Below are 22,683 nucleotides of genomic sequence, written 5' to 3'. Positions count from 1 at the left end.
TAAATTAGAATAACGTCACATTATTACATGAAAATAATATGGTATGTGGAAAATATTGAAGGAAAGATCATGTTATTACGGTTTTATGAGCATAACATCACAATCATGGTTTGTCTCGTAATAACAAGATGATTTGCTCGTAATAACAAGATGTTTTTCTCACAATAAAGCAATATTTTTCATGCAATAACCTGACTTTTTCCTCATATTGATGATATCTAATGTAATTTCTAACATCATTTTCGATAATGGGATTTATTTTCCCCCCATAACATGCAATTGTAATAATGTCACAATGCAATTTTTTTTTTTAGTAACCTTAGATTTTCACTTAAGAATATATATATATATATATATATATATATATATATATATATATATATATATATATATATTCATGCATGGCAGCGTAGAGATTTCCTAATCTTCACCGTTCGTTTCAGCCGAACTTTACAACAAACATTTGTGTTTCTGAAAGTATTGTCCCTTTTGGCCATCCACACTGGTTCAACTCCTCGGTTAATGGCATGGTTTAGCAGTGTATGAAAATCAACCGGGTTGGACACAGCTCCTGTGCTCTTTTGGCCCTTTAGGCCTTCCATAACCCAGGCTCCTGCTCCGTCTCCCTCCTTCCTCGTCTGTCTGTCGCATTTCAGCCGGAGGAGCCTCGGGGTCGAAGGTTCTGCCCTGCTCGCCTCGACCTCCACCTCTGCACGGCTCCCAAATCTCCGATTATCCGATTACAGCCGTCTCGGACACTTTAGCGGACGAGCCTCGCGCGTTTGGAGCTGACGGGGGAAAAAGGTAATACTCGAACGGTTTCGTGTGTGTGTGTGTGTGGGGGGGGAAAAAGAAAAGAAAGCGGAGGCACAAAGCGGCGGGTTAGAGGTGGCTGCTCTGCTCGTCATGCTCCAGGAAGAAAAGATCACTGAGCTTTTCTGTCGTTTTTCTTTTCCTCTTTTTTTGTTTGTTTGTCGGTTTTGTAGGAAACCTTTCCAGTTGATCGCGCGCGTGTATTCGTGCATTCAGCATCGCTCGTGCTTCTTTACATAAAATACCGAATGAGGAAAGAGCGGGAATCATTTAATAGCTTTAATAGCGCCATGGAGCTCATTGGCTGATTTTTTGCTTCTCTTCCCCTCGAGCCGAAACGTAGGCAAACCTTCGTCTAATGTTGGATTTAAGATGTGTCTTTGCTTTCGTTTCTGACCATGTTGACATATTTTGCGACCTTGGTGCACCTTCGAGGGCAGCTTTTTCTGTTCCTTCACCGAGGTCTTCGGAGGCCAGACTCACAGTCGCGCTTCATAATTATGGAGTCCGGGGCTTCGAGTTTTACCTCCGTCCGGCTTCAAATAAATCGATCTTTTTTTTCCCCTCTGTTTATTCTGCTCAAATGATCCCTGTGCAGTGGTCACCGGGGTCAAAGTTCAAGTTTGGGGCGGAAAGGTTGGGTTCTCGGCCTTGTGGCTAATCGCCTGTGTGGACGATTTCCTTCAGAACGAATGACCTGGAAGCTAAATTAGGTCAACTAGGGCTGTATGGGTTTACTGGAGCGCTGTCTCTGTAATTGGGATTCATTATACACTGTACAGATATATTTATAAATATAGATATAAATAAATATATAAAACATTAAAAAAGCCTACATTTTCCTTGTAACTGAAATCTTTTGTACGTGTAGGGTATGTCTTTAACATGTCGTGTATCTGTGTTCCTCTGAAAGCTAACTAAAGATACAAAAAAATTGGTCCTTAAAAGTTAAACCTTAAAATACTAAATATTATGGTGAGATTTTAGTGATTCTAGCTGGTTGAAATGATATATATATATATTTTATTATTATTGCTTAGTTGTTTTACGCTTATATCAGTTACAAACTATGTTCAGTAGGTGGGGAAAAAATGATAAACAATAGATGTTTTTTTCTTTTTTTTTTTTTTGGTCCTAATTAAAACTCATATGAATAAAAAAATCCACCACAGAATAATGTACATGTTGGACTCGGAATGGTAGAACATCGTGTAGAGGTGTGCAGGATTCAGGCTAGAAGTTAGAGAAAGCTAAGGAATCGCTTTCTATACATAGAAATGAAATTAAGGCTAAATCACACATTCGTTAGTGTCCTCAGGAGTCGAATAACAGTGCAGGGAATTGTTATGATGAAAATATATAGTCTGAGTTGAAGTATTAAGTACGTTCTGGACGTTGTTGATGATCGTGTATTGATGTAGAATAGATATTAGGTCAGCATGCAGGGTGTTCAGGGCGGATTTATCCTTATAGTGTGCAGAAGCTGTGAGAGAAAACAGGTTTAAGGTGTATTTTATATGTATATATTTGAATGGAACAATTACTAATAAATGAGTGATATAAGCTGTGTGTGTGTGTATGTGTGTGTGTGTGTGTGTGTGTGTGCGCGCATGCGTTAAGTGTCTGTATGTGTCCGTGACATGTTTGCACATCATCATTATCAATATTTACCTTATAAACCTAAGAGAACTAAACCGTACCATTCGCTCACCGTTGGGATAAAAAGCAAACACGGTTTTTTTTTGTACTTGTATTCATCCTCTACATGGAAAAGTGAATATAGTGAAAATAAATCCAGCTTGAAGGAACCTGTGAAAAAAAATCAATCTTTAAAAAAGCATTACCAGCCATCTAGTTAGCACCGTAATCGTTTAAAACACTCCAGATATTTCAGCCTGAACGTATTTAACGTGTTTTTCCGGGTGGAGTTTTCTTTTAAGGTGTATAATTAGACCTTAAGGACCACCAGTCTGCTGTTCAGGAAGCTTATGCATTGTTTTTATCTTCAGGAACAAATGCCACGACGTGGGTAAAAATATTTCCCTTCTGTGTTAAATGCTAAATCCTCATCTTGTATGTGTGTGTGTGTGTGTGTGTGTGTGTGTGTGTGTGTATGTATGTGTATGTGTGTATGTATGCATGTGTGTGTATGTATGCATGTGTGTGTATGTATGTATGTGTATGTATGCATGTGTGTGTATGTATGTATGTGTGTGTATGTTTGGGGGGTGGGGGGGTGACTTTTCTTCTTCTTTTTTTTTTATAAACAATTTTTGTTTTGATGTTGCACATAACGTGTGTGTGTGCGTGTGTTTGTGTTATAATGCATGGCATTTAGGGTAAAAATAGGCTTCAATAGACCACACTAATTACCCCGGTCAGTGCCACGGCGGATCCAAAGCCTGTCCCTGGAACGCTGAGTGTGTACGGCATTGTTCACGTAGATGATCATGCGCTCTCTCACACGATTAGAGGGAATCTCAAGGCACAGATTCAACCCTCTAGTATGTTTTTGGGAGCAGGAGGAAACCAGGGGACGCAGAGAGAACACAACATTTAGTAATGGATTATTTTTTTGTTTGTTTTTATGGAAAAGGAAGTGATCAAAAAATACTCTTGTTTTCAAATGCATTTGTTTGCTGGATTTTATTAGCAAGGGTTGTTGATGATTTGCCCCCTCCATCTCTGATCATCCTCTCTCACCCTCTCTCTCAGTTGCGGATTTTGGGCGGCGGGCGTTGAGTGATGCCCGCTGCGTGGCGCGTTGATCCTGTTGCCCCCCGCTGACCTGCCCATGACCCCAGGAAGCGGCGTAATGGCGCGCCGAGGCTCCTCCCACTCGAAGGTGACCATCACGGTAGACGAGTACAGCTCGAACCCAACGCAGGCCTTCACACACTACAACATCAACCAGAGCCGCTTCCAGCCTCCTCATGTGCACATGTGAGTGAATGTCACTTCCTGTTTCTGGCCTCGCGGTCGCTTCACGCTTGTCTCATTGACCTGATCGATCCGATTGATCAGCGCTCTAGCGGCGGACATCTGGCAGCTATTTAGGACGTGTGCTGCTCCAGGTGGCCTGAGGGCGTGGTATTGTTGTAAATGTAAATGGGAATGTGGGGGAGGGGCTGTTAATGGGTTTTTTTTGGGGGTGGGGGGGGCTTAAATATTTAAGAGTTTTTTTTTTTATTTTTTTTTTATTTTATTATTTTCATACCAAGTAAATATGTGGAACATTAGAAAAAAGGTGAGCCAAAAATATCTGTAGCTGTCTTTTTAATGAAGTGCGGTGTTGAATGTTGAATAACTTCTGAGTCGGGTGTAAAAACCACACAAATGCCACTCAAACAGGTTTTCTCAACAACGAACACAATAATATTAATTTTAAATATTCACCAAATACTGCAGCGCTGGAGAAATGTCCACTCTGATCGGTCAGAAGGTGTTGATTCACTTTCCAGCTGTTAGTCACAGGTTGCACAGAAACAGGAAGGAAATAAGAAGTGTAAAGCCGGTTATTTAGAATTCATGGAAGGAGTCTCCAGTTTCAGCACTCTTTTTTTTTTTTCTTTTCGTTTTCTTCTTTGTTCTCTGACTCAAGAAATGATTGGAACGTGACAAGCTACGATTTTTTCCCCCTTCTTTTGGTCTTCTTGATATCATAAGTGATAACACAATGGGATAAAAATGGATTTTCGAATAATAAAACAAAATAACCTTGTTTGTTAACGAATAGAACAGACCGGTCACTGGTGGAGGGCTGCGGTGGAAGAAGAGGATTAAAAGAACGTTGGATTGGAAAATAATCAGCAGCAAGGCCACCATCCTGAAGTTCACCGTGTTCAAGTGTTTTATTTCTTATACCGTATTTAAAAACAAGGACGGTATTGTCAGCGTGAACGTGTTCAGATAGCTTCACTGCTCCGGTGTTATTCAGTCTCTCCAGGATTTCAGAGATTTATCTATTTATTTATTTATTTGGATTGATTGTTGCGGCCCAGAGCACTGCATTTTTTGTTTTGTTAAAAGGAAAAGACGAAGGCTTTGGCTGGTTGCGTGAATCCGTAGACGTCACATCACAGAGTTTGCTCGAGTTTGTTTCCGTTTCTGCGTTCGCAAAATCCTGATTTCAAGTTAGGATATTTGGCCACGTTGTTGTTGTTGTTGTTGTTTTCTCCCCACACTGTCCTGTTTTAGGAAGCAGCATAAGGATAATCGTCTAAGCCTTCTTACCAATTATAAAGCCGTCCACCGAGGACACATTGAGAGAAGTGGAATTATTACTTATTTGTATTTCACATCGATAGAATCTTAAATAAGGAGAACGGCTGGGGATTTTGGAAACCGAAAACTGGCACATGGACGTTCTTGAATAATGCATAGCGAATAAAATTACCAGGCGAGTCGTAGAACCTCGCCACGTCTTGTGCGCCGCTTGCAGTCTTTAAAAAATCTTTTAACACAGACACACACACACACACACACACACACACACACATGAAATAAAAATATCCTGAGCACTTTGTAAAAGTCTGAGTGTCGTGAGCTCCGTGTGTGATGTCAGGCTGCGAGGTTAACGCTGATGAAGACATCCGGACATGTGGCTTCGCACACAGGCTGCCATCATGTTCCTGTACTTATTAACCAGGAGAGGGGTCAAAGGTTAGTTCAGTTGATTAGCCGTTTAACAATGCCTCTTTGACCCGAGGGGCAGAGCTCGGCTTTTTCTGCGCCCGAGCCTATCGACTGCTGACGATGCTCTACTGACCGTCTGGATCAGAGCAAACCTCTCTGATTACGAGAAGTAAATGTGTCTCATAAGTCTTTATAAACATTTGTGTATTTTGTAATCTCAAGCGGTCAGCACTACGTAGCAGTAGCATGTCCTCCCCTATGTAGTGCGCATGTGTAGTGAACAGAAACTCATTCAGGATTCTGGGAGTGTCAGTAAGTGTAGATTTCTTTCCGTGTTAAAGACACTTGAGTTTGAATTTGTTTATCCCTCACCATTTTTTCTCACATGTAATGTGCGGCTTTAATGAACGTCCGTCACGGCAGCGGGCATTTAATCAGCGAGCGCCATCGCGTGATTAGGGTTTATTGTGCACTTTTGATTGACGGCTCTCTCTTTTTTTCCCCTCCTTCTAATTGGCTCCAGTATACAGAGAGTACGCAGATAAAGCCGCGTCGTTCGTACCTAGGACGTATCCGATACTCGATTCTTCGAGCGGTCGTTATTTCCTGATCCCGATCGCCATGACGATGGATAATTTTCCGAGGCAGAAAGATGACTCAATGAGGCATGTGGTTGGGGGGGGGAAACAAAACAAAAAGATGGACGATTCTTTTTCACGGACGATTCATTTTGAAGAAGTCTTCAAGAGCTGCGTCCCAATTGACGTACTACACACTAAACACCGTGCACTCTAGTGTCTGGTGTATGAAGGTTAGAAGGGTCGTATCGCCTCAAACAGACAACACTAAAGAAATTTAAGCCGTTTCCCGGACGACGGGTGAATGACGTATAACGTGACACCGCTCAAATTCTTGAAATTTTTAAAGATATTTCTAAGACGTTCCGTGCACCGGAGTGTCATCGGCCATCTTGATTTTTTTTTTCTTCCCCCCTTCCCCGTCCCGTGTCAGTGCCAGGTAGCCCCGCCCCTCGTCCCCCCTACCTAAGCAAAGCTGCACATGTTGAGGTCACGAAGCATCCGAAATTCCACACTCGTTCACTTCTTTAAGTGCACATCTTCTTCTCCTTGGAATTTTTAGCATAAACGCACAAAATACTACTTCTGGTTGCCATGGTAATAACGTTCGTAATGTTTTATGTTTCGTTATCGTCCTGTAGTATCGGGATACGTCTCCTATCGTGGCTTTAGTGTATCTGAATATGAACGCTACTGCACTGAAGCCCCCCGATTTATTTATTTATTTATTTTTTGGTGCACCCCTATTTTTCTGAGTTTTGTTCAGAGCGAGTGTTTTATATATAGCAGCTTGCCCAGCAATGGATGCAATTCATTCGGATTTATTTATTTATTTATTTATTTAATTATTTATTTAATTATTTATTTATTTAATTATTTATTTAATTATTTATTTAATTATTTATTTTCCCCCCTCTGTGCACCTCATGCAGCAAGATGGAGGGAAAATGCATTGACTGTAAACGTGTATGAATTACTCGACTACAGACTATATGATTATTACGTCGTTTCTGGCTTGATGAACGTTCCGTAGAAAAGTGCAGAGATGGATTTGTGATCTCAAAATCTTTCAAAATAGACCACGAGCCACATTCAGACTTTTCTTTTGTCCCCTCTGTTTTTGTTTTTTTTGGTGTTTTTCAAAGCCTCTGGTGCATTAATCGATCCCAGCAGGGCTGTTAGACTTTTTACTCCACTACTTTGCCCTAATTTTGGACTATTAGTGATGATAATTGGATTTGGCGTCGTGTCTTGATGCTGTTTTGTCTCTCGGTTGTATGGATACTCGTGTGTGTGTGTGTGAGTGTGTGTGTGAGTGGTGTTTTTGTTTTGTTTTAAATACATATCTGTGCTTGTTTTTCGTCTCTGGTGAATCGTCTTCATGTTCTCTTCTTCTTCTTTTTCTGGTCGGTCGCTCGATGCTTTTGGCCGATACGGAGAGAAGCGCTACAGAAATAAAACGGAGCCGGTTTCCTCCAGGCCCACTGACTCGTGTGAATATCCTGTTTTCCCTGTTTTCATTCGTTAATAGAGTCTGCTTTGTTTGCGTGTGTGTGTGTGTGGACCTCAGAAACTCTTCGATCAAAGTCCTCCACAGGCGTCTCCTGGAGAGTAATATTACATGGAATGAAGACACGACACAGAGAGCATTGTTTCTAACAATTTTTTATTTATTTATTTATTTTTTTTAACCTGTTTATTTTTTAGGGACCAAAAAAAAATTTCCACTGATTCCACATGATAGTGCTATGAAACGTAAGCCTCGATGTATTTCGCTATAATAATAATAATAATAATAATAATAATAATAATAATAATAATAATAATTGATGTGTTTTGTTCTTTTGAACTTATTTGGGGGGGGGATTAAAAATATTTTAAATTCCTGTTAACATGAATGGAATAAATGCTGCGGCACATTAAATATATATATATATATATATATATATATATATATAATATAATATAATATAATATAATATAATATAATATAATATAATATAATATAATATAATATAATATATAATATAATATAATATAATATAATATAATATAATATAATATATATATAATATATATAATCGCTGTGATATTGAAGAAGCTTTTAAATCTGATCTTAAAGCAAACACTTTTAAAAAGAAGGTGCGTGATTGAAGGGTCAGGAGCTGCTTGGTGGCAGCACCAGTTACAACAGCTTGATGGTGTTGATCACCTGATGAATCCCCACCCATCAGCCACATCTCCCCTATCCTACAACAGCTAGCAACTGACCAGGACGATGGCTGAAGCTGGACGCTCATCGACGTACCGTAAAGTCGGTAAGTCCTAGTCCTGGTTGCCATAGTAATAGCAGCAGGTATCTGCGTCGTGTCGTAGGAGATTAAGGAGTGATCTTTGCTGCGGATCGCCCAAGCTCTGAAGTTCTCATGAAGTGGACATGCTCACATCTATGTCACGGTCACTCATGTCACCAGAAGTGGGCGGCTCCCGTTAAAGAAGCAGGCGCTGCAGGTCGCTGTATGGACGTGAGGGAATTGCTGTCTGCCATCTTTCGCATACTTGAGCTCACAGGTGCATCCGATTGGCTAGTGTCACTGTGATTGACAGGTGAAAGAGATTGTGAAGAGTCGTAGCGGTGGTTTTGTTCGTCACAGATTTTCCGTGTTGCTTTATTGGGATCGAGTGGCCGAGTCTTCCCGAGTTTCCTTTGCCGTGATGTCGGCCATTTCCTGTTCGCTTTTCCCGCACTACCTCTCCTTTACTACTTTAAAAAAAATAAAAAGTCCATTCATGTGTTGAAAGGAGAAAAAAAGCACTTTCACACAGTCCAGGAAGCCCAGTGCTTTTTGTGGTGTTTGTGTGTTTCAGCTCAGAGGCAGGTCTTCTTCTAAGATTCCTTCACCGTGAACATTCCTGAAAGCACATCACGTTATACTGCACGTGTCCCTCACAGCTAGAGTCAGAGTCTTTGTGTCGGTAAAAAGCTGCAGGTTTCGGTGGTTGAGGTTCGAATCCGCACGTGAGCGTATACTGGTGCCGTTCTTCACGTACTTCGCTGAAAAGCAGGATGCAGCAGGGAGCAGGTCTGAGCAGAAACCTCTCCGTCCTCCAGGTGTCCAGATCGACGGACGATGGCGAGCGATTTTATGTGAACTGTCCTGGGGAGGGTGCGGGTCACCATGCAGCCGCGTAGAAACCTGAAATAATTACTTCACAATTATGAGCTGAAATCAACAACTGTATGATCTGTCTGTCTGTCTGTCTGTCTGTCTGTCTGTCTGTCTGTCTGTCTGTCTGTCTGTCACTGTGCATGGATAAAGGAAGTGCGAGTCTGACTAAACACTGTGATAATCCTGTACACTGTAATTTAAGGCTCTGTGATTTATTGTTGTAAGGAAATGTATTAGATTGATGATGATGATGATGATGATGATGAAGATGAGGTGGTAGTGAGATTCACTCTCTGTTTCTGCTGCAGGGTGGAACCCATTCCGTACGATGCCCCTAAACCAGCAGGTCACACACGCTTCGTCTGCGTCTCGGACACACACTCGAGGACAGATGGGATCCAGATGCCGTACGGCGACGTGCTGCTCCACACCGGGGACTTCACTGAACTCGGCCTCCCGTCTGAGGTGAAGAAATTTAACGACTGGTTAGGTGAGGACCTGCTGACCTCTACTGCTGTTCACTGAGCTACACACACACACCATGATACAACACACACACACTGATACAATACATACACATACACACACACACACACCACGATACAACACACACACACTGATACAATACATACACACACACACACACACACTGATACAATACATACACACACACACACACACACACCACGATACAACACACACACACTGATACAATACATACACATACACATACACACACACACACTGATACAATACATACACACACCACAATACAACACACACACACTGATACAATACACACACACACACCACGATACAACACACACACACTGATACAATACATACATACACATACACACACACTGATACAATACATACACACACACACACCACGATACAACACACACACACTGATACAATACATACATACACATACACACACACACTGATACAATACATACACACACACACACACACACCACGATACAACACACACACACTGATACAATACATACACACACCACAATACAACACACACACACACTGATACAATACATACACACACACACACACACACACTGATACAATACATACACACACACACACACACACACTGATACAATACATACACACACACACACACACACTGATACAATACATACACACACTGATACAATACATACACATACACACACACACACACACTGATACAATACATACACATACACACACACACACTGATACAATACATACACACACACACACACACACTGATACAATACATACACACACACACACACACTGATACAATACATACACACACACACACACTGATACAATACATACACACACACACACACACTGATACAATACATACACATACACACACACACCACGATACAACACACACACACTGATACAATACGTACACATACACACACACACACACTGATACAATACATATACACACACATACTGATACAATACGTACACATACACACACACACACACACACACACTGATACAATACATACACATACACACACATACTGATACAATACGTACACATACACACACACACACACTGATACAATACATATACACACACATACTGATACAATACGTACACACACACACACACACACTGATACAATACGTACACACACACACACACTGATACAATACGTACACACACACACACACTGATACAATACATACACACACACACACACTGATACAATACATACACATACACACACACACACACTGATACAATACATATACACACACATACTGATACAATACGTACACATACACACACACACTGATACAATACATATACACACACATACTGATACAATACGTACACATACACACACACACACACACACTGATACAATACATACACACACACACACTGATACAATACATACACACACACACACACACACACACACTGATACAATACATATACACACACATACTGATACAATACGTACACATACACACACACACACACACACACACACACACACTGATACAATACACACACACACACACTGATACAATACACACACACACACACACACTGATACAATACACACACACACACTGATACAATACACACACACACACTGATACAATACACACACACACACTGATACAATACACACACACACACTGATACAATACATATACACACACATACTGATACAATACGTACACATACACACACACACACACACACACACTGATACAATACATACACACACACACACTGATACAATACATATACACACACATACTGATACAATACGTACACACACACACACACACACACAGACACACACACACACCACGATACAACACACACACACTGATACAATACATACACACACCACAATACAACACACACACACTGATACAATACATACACATACACACACACACACACCACGATACAACACACACACTGATACAATACATACACACACCACAATACACACACACACACACTGATACAATACATACACATACACACACACACACACCACGATACAACACACACACTGATACAATACATACACACACCACAATACACACACACACACACTGATACAATACACACACACACACTGATACAATACATACACACACACACACACACTGATACAATACACACACACACACACACTGATACAATACACACACACACACGCTGATATATACATGCACACACATAGATACAATATATATGTGTATATATATATACATAGACATATATACACACTGATACACAGATGCAGTGATACAGCGCGCACACACTGTGATACAGGGCACACACACACTAATACAGCGCACACACACACTAATACAGCACACACACACCTTAAAGCTGCAGATTGTGGAATTTAACATAAAACCATGCAAACTGTGATCTATACGGAAGAGCTTGCCTTATTATTATTAGTATTATTATTATCTTACATTCCTGTCGATTTCCGACTGATTTTCCTGAGACTCTTCGAGTGTGACATCATCAGCACCACACTCATTTAGCCCAAACCCGCTTCAAGTCAAACTTTAGTGTGTGTGTGTGTGTGTGTGTTCACCAGCAGGAGTTTTAAAAGAACAATCCTCTACTTATTTAATCAATTCAAGTAGTTTTTAGTTTTCCAAAAACAAAAAAAATCACCAGAAAACTCCACAGAATCCTGGAGGAAGAGTTTCCACCGGCGTTTCCTGATACGATCATCACTCGCCTCGAGGCTCAATCGATACCTCTCTGGTGTCGGGTCGATGGCACCCTCGTTTACTCCCTGATGCTAACATCTGATACCACGTGATGCTGTGTGATGTTAGCTTAATGAACTAACGGTGCTAAATTTCGGCGTATATCAGGATGAGATCGGAACAGAGCGTGCGCCGAAAATATCAGGAGGAAGAAGAACACTAGAGAGAACACGAGAAAACGTTGCTCATGCAGTTCACCCGTGCGAGCACTGAGCACCGAGCCACGCCGTAACCTGAACCCTGAGCACCGGAGCCTTCCTGGTTCCCCTGTGTTCACATCCTCTATACATCTGTACCGTATGAGAGTTGTGAATGGAAACTCCCGTGTTCTCCCGTCTCCCGCGGCTCGGCTCGGAGGATTTTGCCGCGTCAGCGTTTACAAACCCACACGTCGATTTCACAATTCATGTAGCGTCCTCACTACCTGCCTGCCATATGGCCGCTTTGCTCTTCTAATTAAAATGCCATATTTAACTTGTACCAGACCCTCAGTGACTCTACACACTGCTGCTGGAACGACTCGCTTTCTTCTCATCGCTCTCTCTCTCTCTCTCTCTCTCTCTCTCTCTCTCATCTCTCTCTCTCATCTCTCTCTGTCTCTCGTCTCCCTCGTCTCTCTCTCTCTCTCTCTCATCTCTCTCTGTCTCTCGTCTCTCTCTCTCTCTCTCTCTCTCTCTCTCACTCATCTCTCTCTGTCTCTCGTCTCCCTCGTCTCTCTCTCTCTCTCTCTCTCTCTCTGTCTCACTCTCTCTCGTCTCTCTCTCTCTCGTCTCCCTCGTCTCTCTCTCTCTCGTCTCCCTCGTCTCCCTCGTCTCTCTCTCTCTCTCTGTCTCTCATCTCTCTCTCTCTCTCTCTCTCTGTCTCTCGTCTCCCTTGTCTCTCTCTCTCTCGCCTCCCTCGTCTCTCTCTCTCTCTCTGTCTCTCGTCTCCCTCGTCTCTCTCTCTCTCTGTCTCTCTCTGTCTCTCTCTGTCTCTCTCTGTCTCTCTCTGTCTCTCGTCTCCCTCGTCTCTTTCTCTCTCTCTCTCTCTGTCTCTCGTCTCCCTCGTCTCTCTCTCTCTCTGTCTCTCGTCTCCCTCGTCTCTCTCTCTCTCTCTCTGCTTTCCCGTCTTGCCTCCTTTTCTTTTCTTCTTTTCTTCTCATGCTTCTTTACTTTTTTATTTTTTAAAAATAATTATTAATTTTTCTGCTTTTCACAGCTCTTTTATACTTTTGATTCTCTTGCTGTTTTAATTTATTTATTTATTTTATTTTTCCATTTATTTTTATTTATTTATTTTTTTTACTTTCCGCCCTTTTTTGCTTACTATTAATTTTTTTTTCCTCAACATTGTTTATTTTTTACTTTTCTGATTTCCTTTAACACTTGGGAAGAAAGTGCTTTTTGTCATTCTTGTTCATTTGCATTCTTTTGTTTATCCCTTTTTGTTTTTCTCTTCCCCTTTTTCATTTTCTTTTTTTTCCCGTTCATTTTCCTTTTTATTTTTTCAGTTTTTTGGTGTTCTTTTTTTTTTTTTGTTACCTTGTCTTTTTTTTTCTTTTTCTTTTCTCTTCAAAATATCTTTCTCTTTTTTGCATTCTTTTGCATTTCCCTTTTTTCTTCCCCTTTTCTTTCTTTTCCTTTTTTTCCCATGTTCCATTTTTGCCTATTATTTCCCCTTTTTCTGTGTTTGTTCTGTGTCCTTGAACTCCTAACCTTTTTGGCTTTCTTTTCTATTTTACTCTATTTTACAAAATCTTTCTTTCTTTCCTTCTTTCTTTCTGTTCTGATCCCGACATTCAGTCTGCTTTCCTAACCCTTACTCCTGTGTCCCGTCTCTCTCTGCAGTTCACACTGCTGCTTATTTAACCTACTCTTCCCTCCTTATTTAAACCCGTCTCATTTTTCCGTGCCTGGATTTGAGACTCCATCCGAGTCTAAATTCCCAGTTCTGCCTTTCACGTCCTGTCTATAAACCGCAGAAACGCAGGGAATCGCGTGTGGTTTGACTCGGTTTTCAATGGCCTCTCGTCTCCACCCGCAGGAAGTCTGCCCTACGAGTACAAGGTGGTCATCGCCGGGAACCACGAGCTGACGTTCGACAAGGACTTCATGGCCGACCTGGTCAAGCAGGACTACTACCGCTTCCCCTCGGTGTCCAAGCTGCGGCCTGAGGACTTTGATAACGTTCAGTCTCTGCTCACGAACTGCATCTACCTGCAGGACTCCGAGATCACGATCAAAGGCTTCAGGATATACGGGACCCCGTGGTGAGTTCTGCATCTCTTTATCTGAATAAAAAAATGTAGTTGTCTTTTATATATCCAGAATCGGATGCATCTTCAAACTATTCACACAAAACCCGAGTCTCATCTTTAGTTAAATTCCTAGATCTTTTAAATCTTGAATTCCTTTTTTTTTTTCATGTTTTATCCCCCCGCCCCCCCAAGCCTCAGTTTTATAGTTTACGCTTCTGTCTCTGAGAAAGGCAAGGACAGACCTTTCAGCTATGGCACTTCATCAATAACGTGATGTTTGTCCTTGGTTCAGTCCCTCAGAGGAGAAATTGAATTAGTGCTTATTTTAACAGAAGAACCGAGTGGGAGTTATGTTTGGACTTCCTGATTATGGACTCTAAACGGAGAGGGAGGAAGTTCCAATAGCTTTAAGTCCTTGGCCATTAAGTGGCTATTGAAAAGCTTCTTTACTTTTGGCTTTCGTGTTTTCTCTCACATGTAATAAGCGTTTGAATGGGTGTTTTTTCTTTCATTTTTAAAGCCTTTCATATACTTTTAATGACTTCCACTCAGAATTTTTTTATTTTTTTTATTTTTTATTTTTTATTCTGAAGTTCACCATGACACGGTCAGACCCAGCAAAGCCATGCCATGCTCTGCTGACTCCCAGCTATGCTCCTGTAAGTCGAAAATAAAGCGGGCAGTCACACTCGTTTTTAATGGAGCTGCAAGGAGCTTAATGTTTTGGGTTTTTTTTTTTCTTTTTTTTGCATCAAGGCCATTTAGTATTGCTCTGCTGGTTTTAAAGCAAAGGGTCTTTTCTTTTCCTCTTTATCTTATTGTATTTAATTGTGTTGCAGTTTGGTTTTTGGGAGATTTTCTGATAAGACGCCTTGGCTTAATGCTTCTTCATTTATCAGAATTTAAAAAAAAAGTCCTTAAAGCTGCCCAGAGAGATTGCAGGAAGTTATAAAGGGTGCAGTTAACAGTTATTAGAGAACACACATGTTCAGAACGAAGGACGGGGAAATTGTCCCAGATGTTTCGTGAACCTACAGTTAACACACTAAGCTCTCTTCTCTGTGTCCTAAGGGGTGTACATACTTTCGCACTCGTCTTTTTCTGATATTAAAATTTTTTATTATTGTAACTACCTTGTAGTTACAGGATAATAGACAGAACGGTGGAAATCTATCGTCCGGAAATCGCGATTCTAGCTGTTGTCCGATCCTGATGATGGATGCCGCAGCCATCGTTTCCGCGAGCTCATCCCTCTGCCACGCGGCAGTTTAGAAATATTCAGTTTGCTACCTTCACCTGTCTCGGAGGAAGCACGTAATAGCCTTCATCCTCTCGGAGATTATCTGTCGTGTGATGGGGAAGAGCTGACCGGTGGGTGAGAACTGGCCAAGAGGAAAATCAGGAGAGGGGAAAAAAAGGTAACGTTGTAAGGAAAGGTGGTGCGATGTTGTGTATTATAAAGACAAAGGGTTTCAGTGTTGCCATGTCCCTGTGCCAAGAAAAACTGTAGGGAGTCCAAGCCAGGCACGAGAGAAAGGACCTTGATCAGGCTTTAAAGAAGGAAAACCAAAGAAAGAAAAGAACAGGTGGACGGAAATAGATCTTTTTATTAAATCGAATAAGGAACAGTGGTCAGGTAACTGTCGGAGTCTACCTATACACAGGGTCACAGCAAAAAAAAAAAAGGTGTCTCTTCTGGTTCTTTGTATGTTTTTTGGATTTTGTCTTCTATTAGAGGTGTATTAGAGTGTGTTATAATCAAACATCAGTCGAATAAAATCAGCTCCCAACAGGCTACTATCACTCTCTGGAAAGAGATCTGAGCAGCTGTGCCGTTTTAAACAGTTATAATTTGTCTAATAATTAAATAATATAATTTAAATCATAATTATAACTAACAGCAGTTAACCAAAGCTGTTCTGAAATCATAGCAACATAACATTTTAGGCTTCGAGTCAAGAAAAAAAAGGAAAAAATGGACATCGGCATGGGGTTTGTCCTAAAAATGGTGTTTATTTATGATCATGGAGCGGATCCTTTGTCGAGGAAAAGAGTGATGTTGCTTTCTTTTTTGCTTCCATTCTATCAGCCATGCTTATTTTTTATTTATTTTTTCATGATAAATAATCATTCCTTACAATCCTTTTTAGCTTATAGAGTATAAGGAATGTGTTGGTCATTTGTCTGTTTCTTTAACCTGCTATGTGAAAGGATCACCCCGTTGAGGAATTTCCTTTATTGAACGACTTGTCCTCAGGAGAAGAAGAAAAAAGAACAAAACAAGCCGAGGTCCTTATCCTTTAACATTCTTTAATGTGAAGAAACGTGTTTGTGCCAAAGCTCACAGTGGCTGCTGTAAGAGCTTATTGAAGAGACAGACTCTCTGAGCTGAGGTTAAAGTGGAGACCTTCAGCTGATGCACAGTTATTCAATTTAATTCAACAGAACAGAATTATGGTGCATGGACTCACACTCTCTCTCTCTCTCTCTCTCTCTCTTTTTCATACACACACACAAACACACACACAATGCTATATCCTTTAGTTAAGCAGTTGTCTGTCAGCAGGTATAAGGCTTTTGAGGCTCAGCTTCATACTACGTCTCAAGGCTGTGAGAGAATATGATGTGGATGAAAAGAGTGAGGATGGGAGCACGGAGACATGAGGGATAGAACTGTCTGGAGAATTCGTTTACGTTTATGGATAGTCTTAAAAAAATTTTTTGGAAAGGTATCATTTTGGTTCCTCTCTGAGATTTTCGTTCCTCCAATCAGATACACTTGGTATAGCATCTGTCCTCTTAACAATTTTGTTATTTGTTATTTCTGAACATTTTCCGTGAGAGTGCATGCAGTGAGCAGTATTCGAGACTGCTGAGAAGAAGCAAGAAGATCTTGCACACAAAACGAAGTATCTCTGGCTCTCTGAACGCTGAGAGGAAATTAGATTCTTGGTTCTGAGCAAGCTGAAGCAGCCATGTGGGGTCGGAGCGGGTGGGGGGGAGAGGTTGGGGGGGGGGGGGTTCTCTTTCGGTCGTGCTTTTTCCCAGCCTCTCCCGCAGGAAGTGGCCTTTGTTCCTGAACATCCTGCCTCTTTGTTGGGATTGTGGATCAGACGTTGGGCTGACCCAGGCTGTGCTGACCTTCCTGACCCCGGGGCCCCAACAAGCACCGAGGTCATTTCCACTGCCTCATTCTTCTCGGCACAAAGAGCTCAGCCAGGCTCGACTCTCTCGCCGATGCTTGTCTGTGTTGCGGGGCCAACAGATACACAAGCTCTGCTTAAAAAAAAAAAAGATTATTTATCATGCTTTCATTTCATGGTGGTTCTGACCTTTCTCTGCTTCTGACCCAGACAAGGCTGATGATTATTCAAACAATGTTGTTCCAGATATCTTTAATATCCCACACTCTTTTTTTTTTTTTCCTCCCCCCTTAAGGCAACTCGCACTTAGAAGATGACTTATAAGATGGCACGGACTAGCATAAGCTCCTTAACGTTGTACTGTGTGTGATTTACAGCTATATCATTTATATTTCCACGAGCAGTCCCTGTGATTTGGTTCTACTGAAGAACCAGCTTTACACTGAGATTTGCAAATCAAAGACTTTCCCACTCTAATCCTCTACAAGAAGCAGACAAGTCATGTGACCCTGGTTCGCTTCGAGTGCAGGCTTTGTATAGCAAAGCCACAAGTGAGATATTTTTGGGCCGGGAGGAGGAGGGGAGGGGTTGTCTGTGTTGCCATGGAAACCATAGCATGGCTTTGTCCCCTGGAATCGCGGATGTTACGGTAAGCGTGGCGGCGAGGGTCGTGGGATATCGACGACAAATGACTCGTGCTTGCTTTGAGCTTCTGTCCGATTTTCTCCGGCGGGAAGCGAGGTGCATCTTGTCGGAATTGTGGTGCTAATACTTTTGGGTTCCTTGAAATGGAATGCCGTTCCATCCTGGTAACTACTGTTCCCAGGATCGGCTCTGTGCTGGCAGGAATGAATGGATGAATAATTGCTTGGAATATTTTCATTTATATGATCTTCACATAGACGACCACAGCTGAGCGGCAAGCCACTTAATATTTTAAGCAACCCTGCGTCCGTGAACACTTGTCAGTACCCCGACAGTTATTCCCGCTCCCAGCACCATCCTCACGAGTCCCTACGTCCTCCATACACTAGTAATGAGCGTTCTGTATTGTGTGATGTTGATTTGGGATTCAGATGGACCGCTGCCTGGTGTGAATTGAACAAATCCATCACTCTTTGTCCCTATGCCAGTAATTGGCTCTACTGGGTACTTTAGGAAGCTGTCATTGTTTTTTGAACAATTGTTATTGGTTTCTGAACCCAGCGGTAACACTGGAGTTCACATCCTTTACATCGATTCTTTGGCTACGTACGACGTGATCTAGCAGATGCTCAGACGTGAGCTGTGCTGAACAGGTTATAAATTCACATTCTGAATAGCTGTAAACCAAATAGCCGCCTAAATAAGCTGCAGGCATTATGCATAATTTAACCAAGGCAGCCTTGTACAAATACCTGGCTTAGGCTTTAATTCCGAGAGCCGTGTGCGTGTGTGTGTGCGTGTGCGTGTGTGTGTGTGTGTGTGTGTGTGTGTGTGTGTGTGTGTGTGTGTGTGTGTGTGTGTGTGTGTGTGCACGCCTGACAGGTATCCAGATAAACGATCCCCCTTTTGAAGGTTCCTTCCCTGCAACCCGACGCAGGTTTATTGGACAGTAAATCGTGTGAAGTAGTGATTTAGGTATTGATACTGCAAAGGACAAGGTCTGGCTTGGGGAAATGGATGCACTGCATTTCTGCTGCAGTTCCAAGCCCTGATTAGGAAAAGCTTATGCATCATTAGGTCTGATCAGCGTTTGAGTGGCTGCAGAGCAGATTGGATATGGCTTTTCCAAAAGAAAGAAGACAAAGCTTTTCTTTCTGTGAAGCTAGAACAAGATCCGATTATCAGCCCATATTTACACTTGATGTATGTGAAAGTAAACCTTTCAGCAAAAATATAGTGTGTAGAACAGTTCAGTCTTCTCTAGACCACTGGGACTCGTGTTCTCAGCACTGTGAATTATGAAGAGACTTCTGGTCCACCTCCCATCCCCCTCCCTTGCACGGTCATTTGTCAGGTATTATCACCTTGGTTATTTTCAGACCTATGAGTGAGGGCTTGGCCTTTATTTTTCAAGCAATACATTATTACCTGTGTAACTAGAAGCCTTTCTATCGAATCGGACCTTTTCTGGGGACCTTTTTAAAGGTGGATAATACATTTGGCAGAAAGGTTGTAAGGGCTGACCCTGAAACCATCTGCTGACAGAATGCCTATGTTAGGCATGGCAACCAAGTAGTACTATACTGCATTGTTGGATTTTTTTTTTGCTGTGGCTGGATATCATTGTAGATCTCTAGCACTTGGTAGAGAGACTAGGGTCATTGCTGAAAATTGAGATTAAATTAAAGCATAATTTTAAAAAAAATTGGAAGGAGGGGGTACCTGGTGGAAATCCTGTGGGGTCAATCACAGCCAGAGGGGATGGAAATAAGTCCGGAAGCCACTTTGCCTTCCTCACAAACATTTCACATTTACCAGAGACACTGGGCTATCCCCAGCTTTTTACCAAGTTCCCAGATTCAGCGGACTGTTCCAGGCTATCCCAGGATTTTAGAATCTGGGGAACAGATCAGGGTTTCTCTAGTCAGGGGGACTGACCGATGTTTCTCTGGTCTCTTGTCAACAAACCCCTGGCTCTTGAGTTGGGGTCCCTGTCTTCCTGAGCTGTGGGACCAACACCTGGTTTCTAGAGCCATAGGACTGGCCCAGGTTTATACACCCACAGGTCCGGCTCCAGACTTCTAAACCAATGGGACAGGCAGGAATTGGAGGACCACTTTAGACCTTTGGGATTCTCAACTCAAAGGTCCAAGCTTCTTGAGTAAGAGGTCCAGGCTTCTTGAGTGAGAAGTCCAGGCTTCCTAAATGATTCCCAGTCCTGGCTTTTAGAATGACAGAATTACAAAAAATCCTCACCAGCCTCAGTTTCTAGAGCAGGAATGACTCTCCTTAAATATATTCTCACACAATAAGTACAGTTCCAGATAGCCAAGAAAGTCAAGAGTTTAACTAAGGCAAGCTTCCTCTTTTTCAAGATACCATATGAAAAATGGTCTCAGTGGTTGTGGTCTGGATTTTTGCAAGAGAGTTGAGTGGACACTTCATAGTCATGGACTGGAGATTGGTGGGGGGAGGAGTTGTTTGTCAAATGTAGTTAGTTAGTTTTGATTTGTAAAGTTGGTGGTTGGTGATATGAAAAACTTCTCATTAAATGGATTCACATGAATGTTGTTTGTTAAATAAAATTTATTTAAAAAAAAAATTCAATAATCCATTAAAGAATGAACAAGATCACTGGGTCCTGTGGAAACAGGGACCACTAACCTTGTGCAGAAACGGTGTAGACAGGAAATCCCAAAGCCTTCTCATTTCCTCTCTCTTTCTTTCTCTCTTGTTCTCTTTGTGTCCTCGCGCCCTTGCTCTACTGCTCACCCCGCACTGACCCTGTGACCAGTCTCTGTTTGTCTTCTCCAATATCGCTTTTGACGCTGTCTGTCTTTATCGTTCTCTCTCTCGTTACTCTCGCTCATTTTCTCTCCCTCTCTCTTTTCCGCCGACGCTCTGTTAAGGTTGGATAAATATTTCACTGAACTTTTTGTCTTGGAGAGGCTGCAGGGGCTGACGAGGACGATGTCTAGAAGCTGTAGAAGTTCTAGATTGCTGCTCTGTTTCATAAATAACCTGAAGGGTCCAGCCTTATTTGTGTGTGTGTGTGTGTGTGTGTGTGTGTCTGGGTCAGCGAGAGTTCACTAACCTGAAGTGCTGAGGTAGCCAAAACACACAATTGCTCTGTGAAGGCTCACCAACTGACAGGTTTGACTTCATTCTTTCTTCCTTATGATTCCATGTTTGCGTTCTTTCCTTTTCGTCTGAAGGCTTTTAGAAGAAAAAATGAGTGTTCTTCAATCTGATATCAATAATTGGGCCACATGTCGTTTTGAAATGGTGCCATTTATAGATATAATGAATAGTGCACAGTGCTCCACCTGGACATATTCCTGTTCATCGCCGCTACCTTTACAGACTCGGGTCGGATTTATATTTATTTTGAGTTGAGGAGCAGATAAGACCAGGTTGGCCTTCTACCAGGGATTTCTCTTCGCTTTTGACACGGCACATCGACGCCTGGTTTTTTGATCCTTCAGTTGCTCTTCTGGCAGGAACTTAATATCCCTAAAGTCTAGTAAGAAGTCATTTTGTAAGATACAGCACAAGGGCTCAAAGCAGCTGCTCACCTTTATTTACTCTCACATCCATCACATCCACACACATTCTTTCCTCTGCTATCACGTTGGCCTCTTCTGCCTTCTGTCCATTACATGATGCCTATAGCTAGACTTAAAGGGTTTTTTTTTTCCTTCCATAAAAAAAAGAGACTAAAATCTGAATACACACACATTATTCAAATTTCACACCATTTACACATTCATAGGAAGAAAAAAAAAAAAGTTTAAGGTCCCATGTTACTGAACCTTTCGGCCACATGACCCTCGATATATAAAAATGGGTCAGAATATATGCATAGCATTAATGGCACTGCATATTTTTTGCATATGTTTAAATTATGCATCAATTTTCAAGCGGAAATGTTTTTTGAATTTTTTTTTTTGTCTTATAACACACCCTCCAGCAAGTTACCACCAGGAAGTGATGAGTTTTTTCTTTAAAGAAACTTTAGTAGCTGTAGCTAGCTAGTTACACCACAATTAAATAACACGCCAATTCCATAGCTAGCTTTGTGTGGCAGATTAGCAACACTAGATACACTATATTGCCAAAGGTTTTGGGACGTCTGCCTTTCCATGCACATGAATGTAATATGGAGTTGT

The 22,683-nt window shown here is 41.7% G+C and overlaps 1 protein-coding gene across 1 annotated transcript in view; it reads left to right on the top strand.

The window, feature by feature from the left end:
* Positions 1 to 569: 569 nt before the first annotated feature.
* mpped2 (metallophosphoesterase domain containing 2b) overlaps positions 570 to 22,683 on the top strand; it is a 32,850-nt gene continuing 10,736 nt past the window's right edge. The window contains exons 1-4 of the mRNA XM_058397754.1: positions 570 to 804; positions 3,529 to 3,756; positions 9,505 to 9,686; positions 14,513 to 14,738. Of these exons, the coding sequence (XP_058253737.1) occupies positions 3,608 to 3,756; positions 9,505 to 9,686; positions 14,513 to 14,738 (557 nt within the window). The 5' untranslated portion in view covers positions 570 to 804; positions 3,529 to 3,607. The remainder of the gene's footprint in view (positions 805 to 3,528; positions 3,757 to 9,504; positions 9,687 to 14,512; positions 14,739 to 22,683) is intronic.

The sequence above is a fragment of the Hemibagrus wyckioides genome, linkage group LG08, assembly GCF_019097595.1.
Source record: "Hemibagrus wyckioides isolate EC202008001 linkage group LG08, SWU_Hwy_1.0, whole genome shotgun sequence".
In the NCBI taxonomy this organism is placed as follows: Eukaryota; Metazoa; Chordata; class Actinopteri; order Siluriformes; family Bagridae; genus Hemibagrus; species Hemibagrus wyckioides.
The sequence above is the reverse complement of the archived record's forward strand: the minus strand, read 5'-3'. Positions and strand labels throughout refer to the sequence as shown.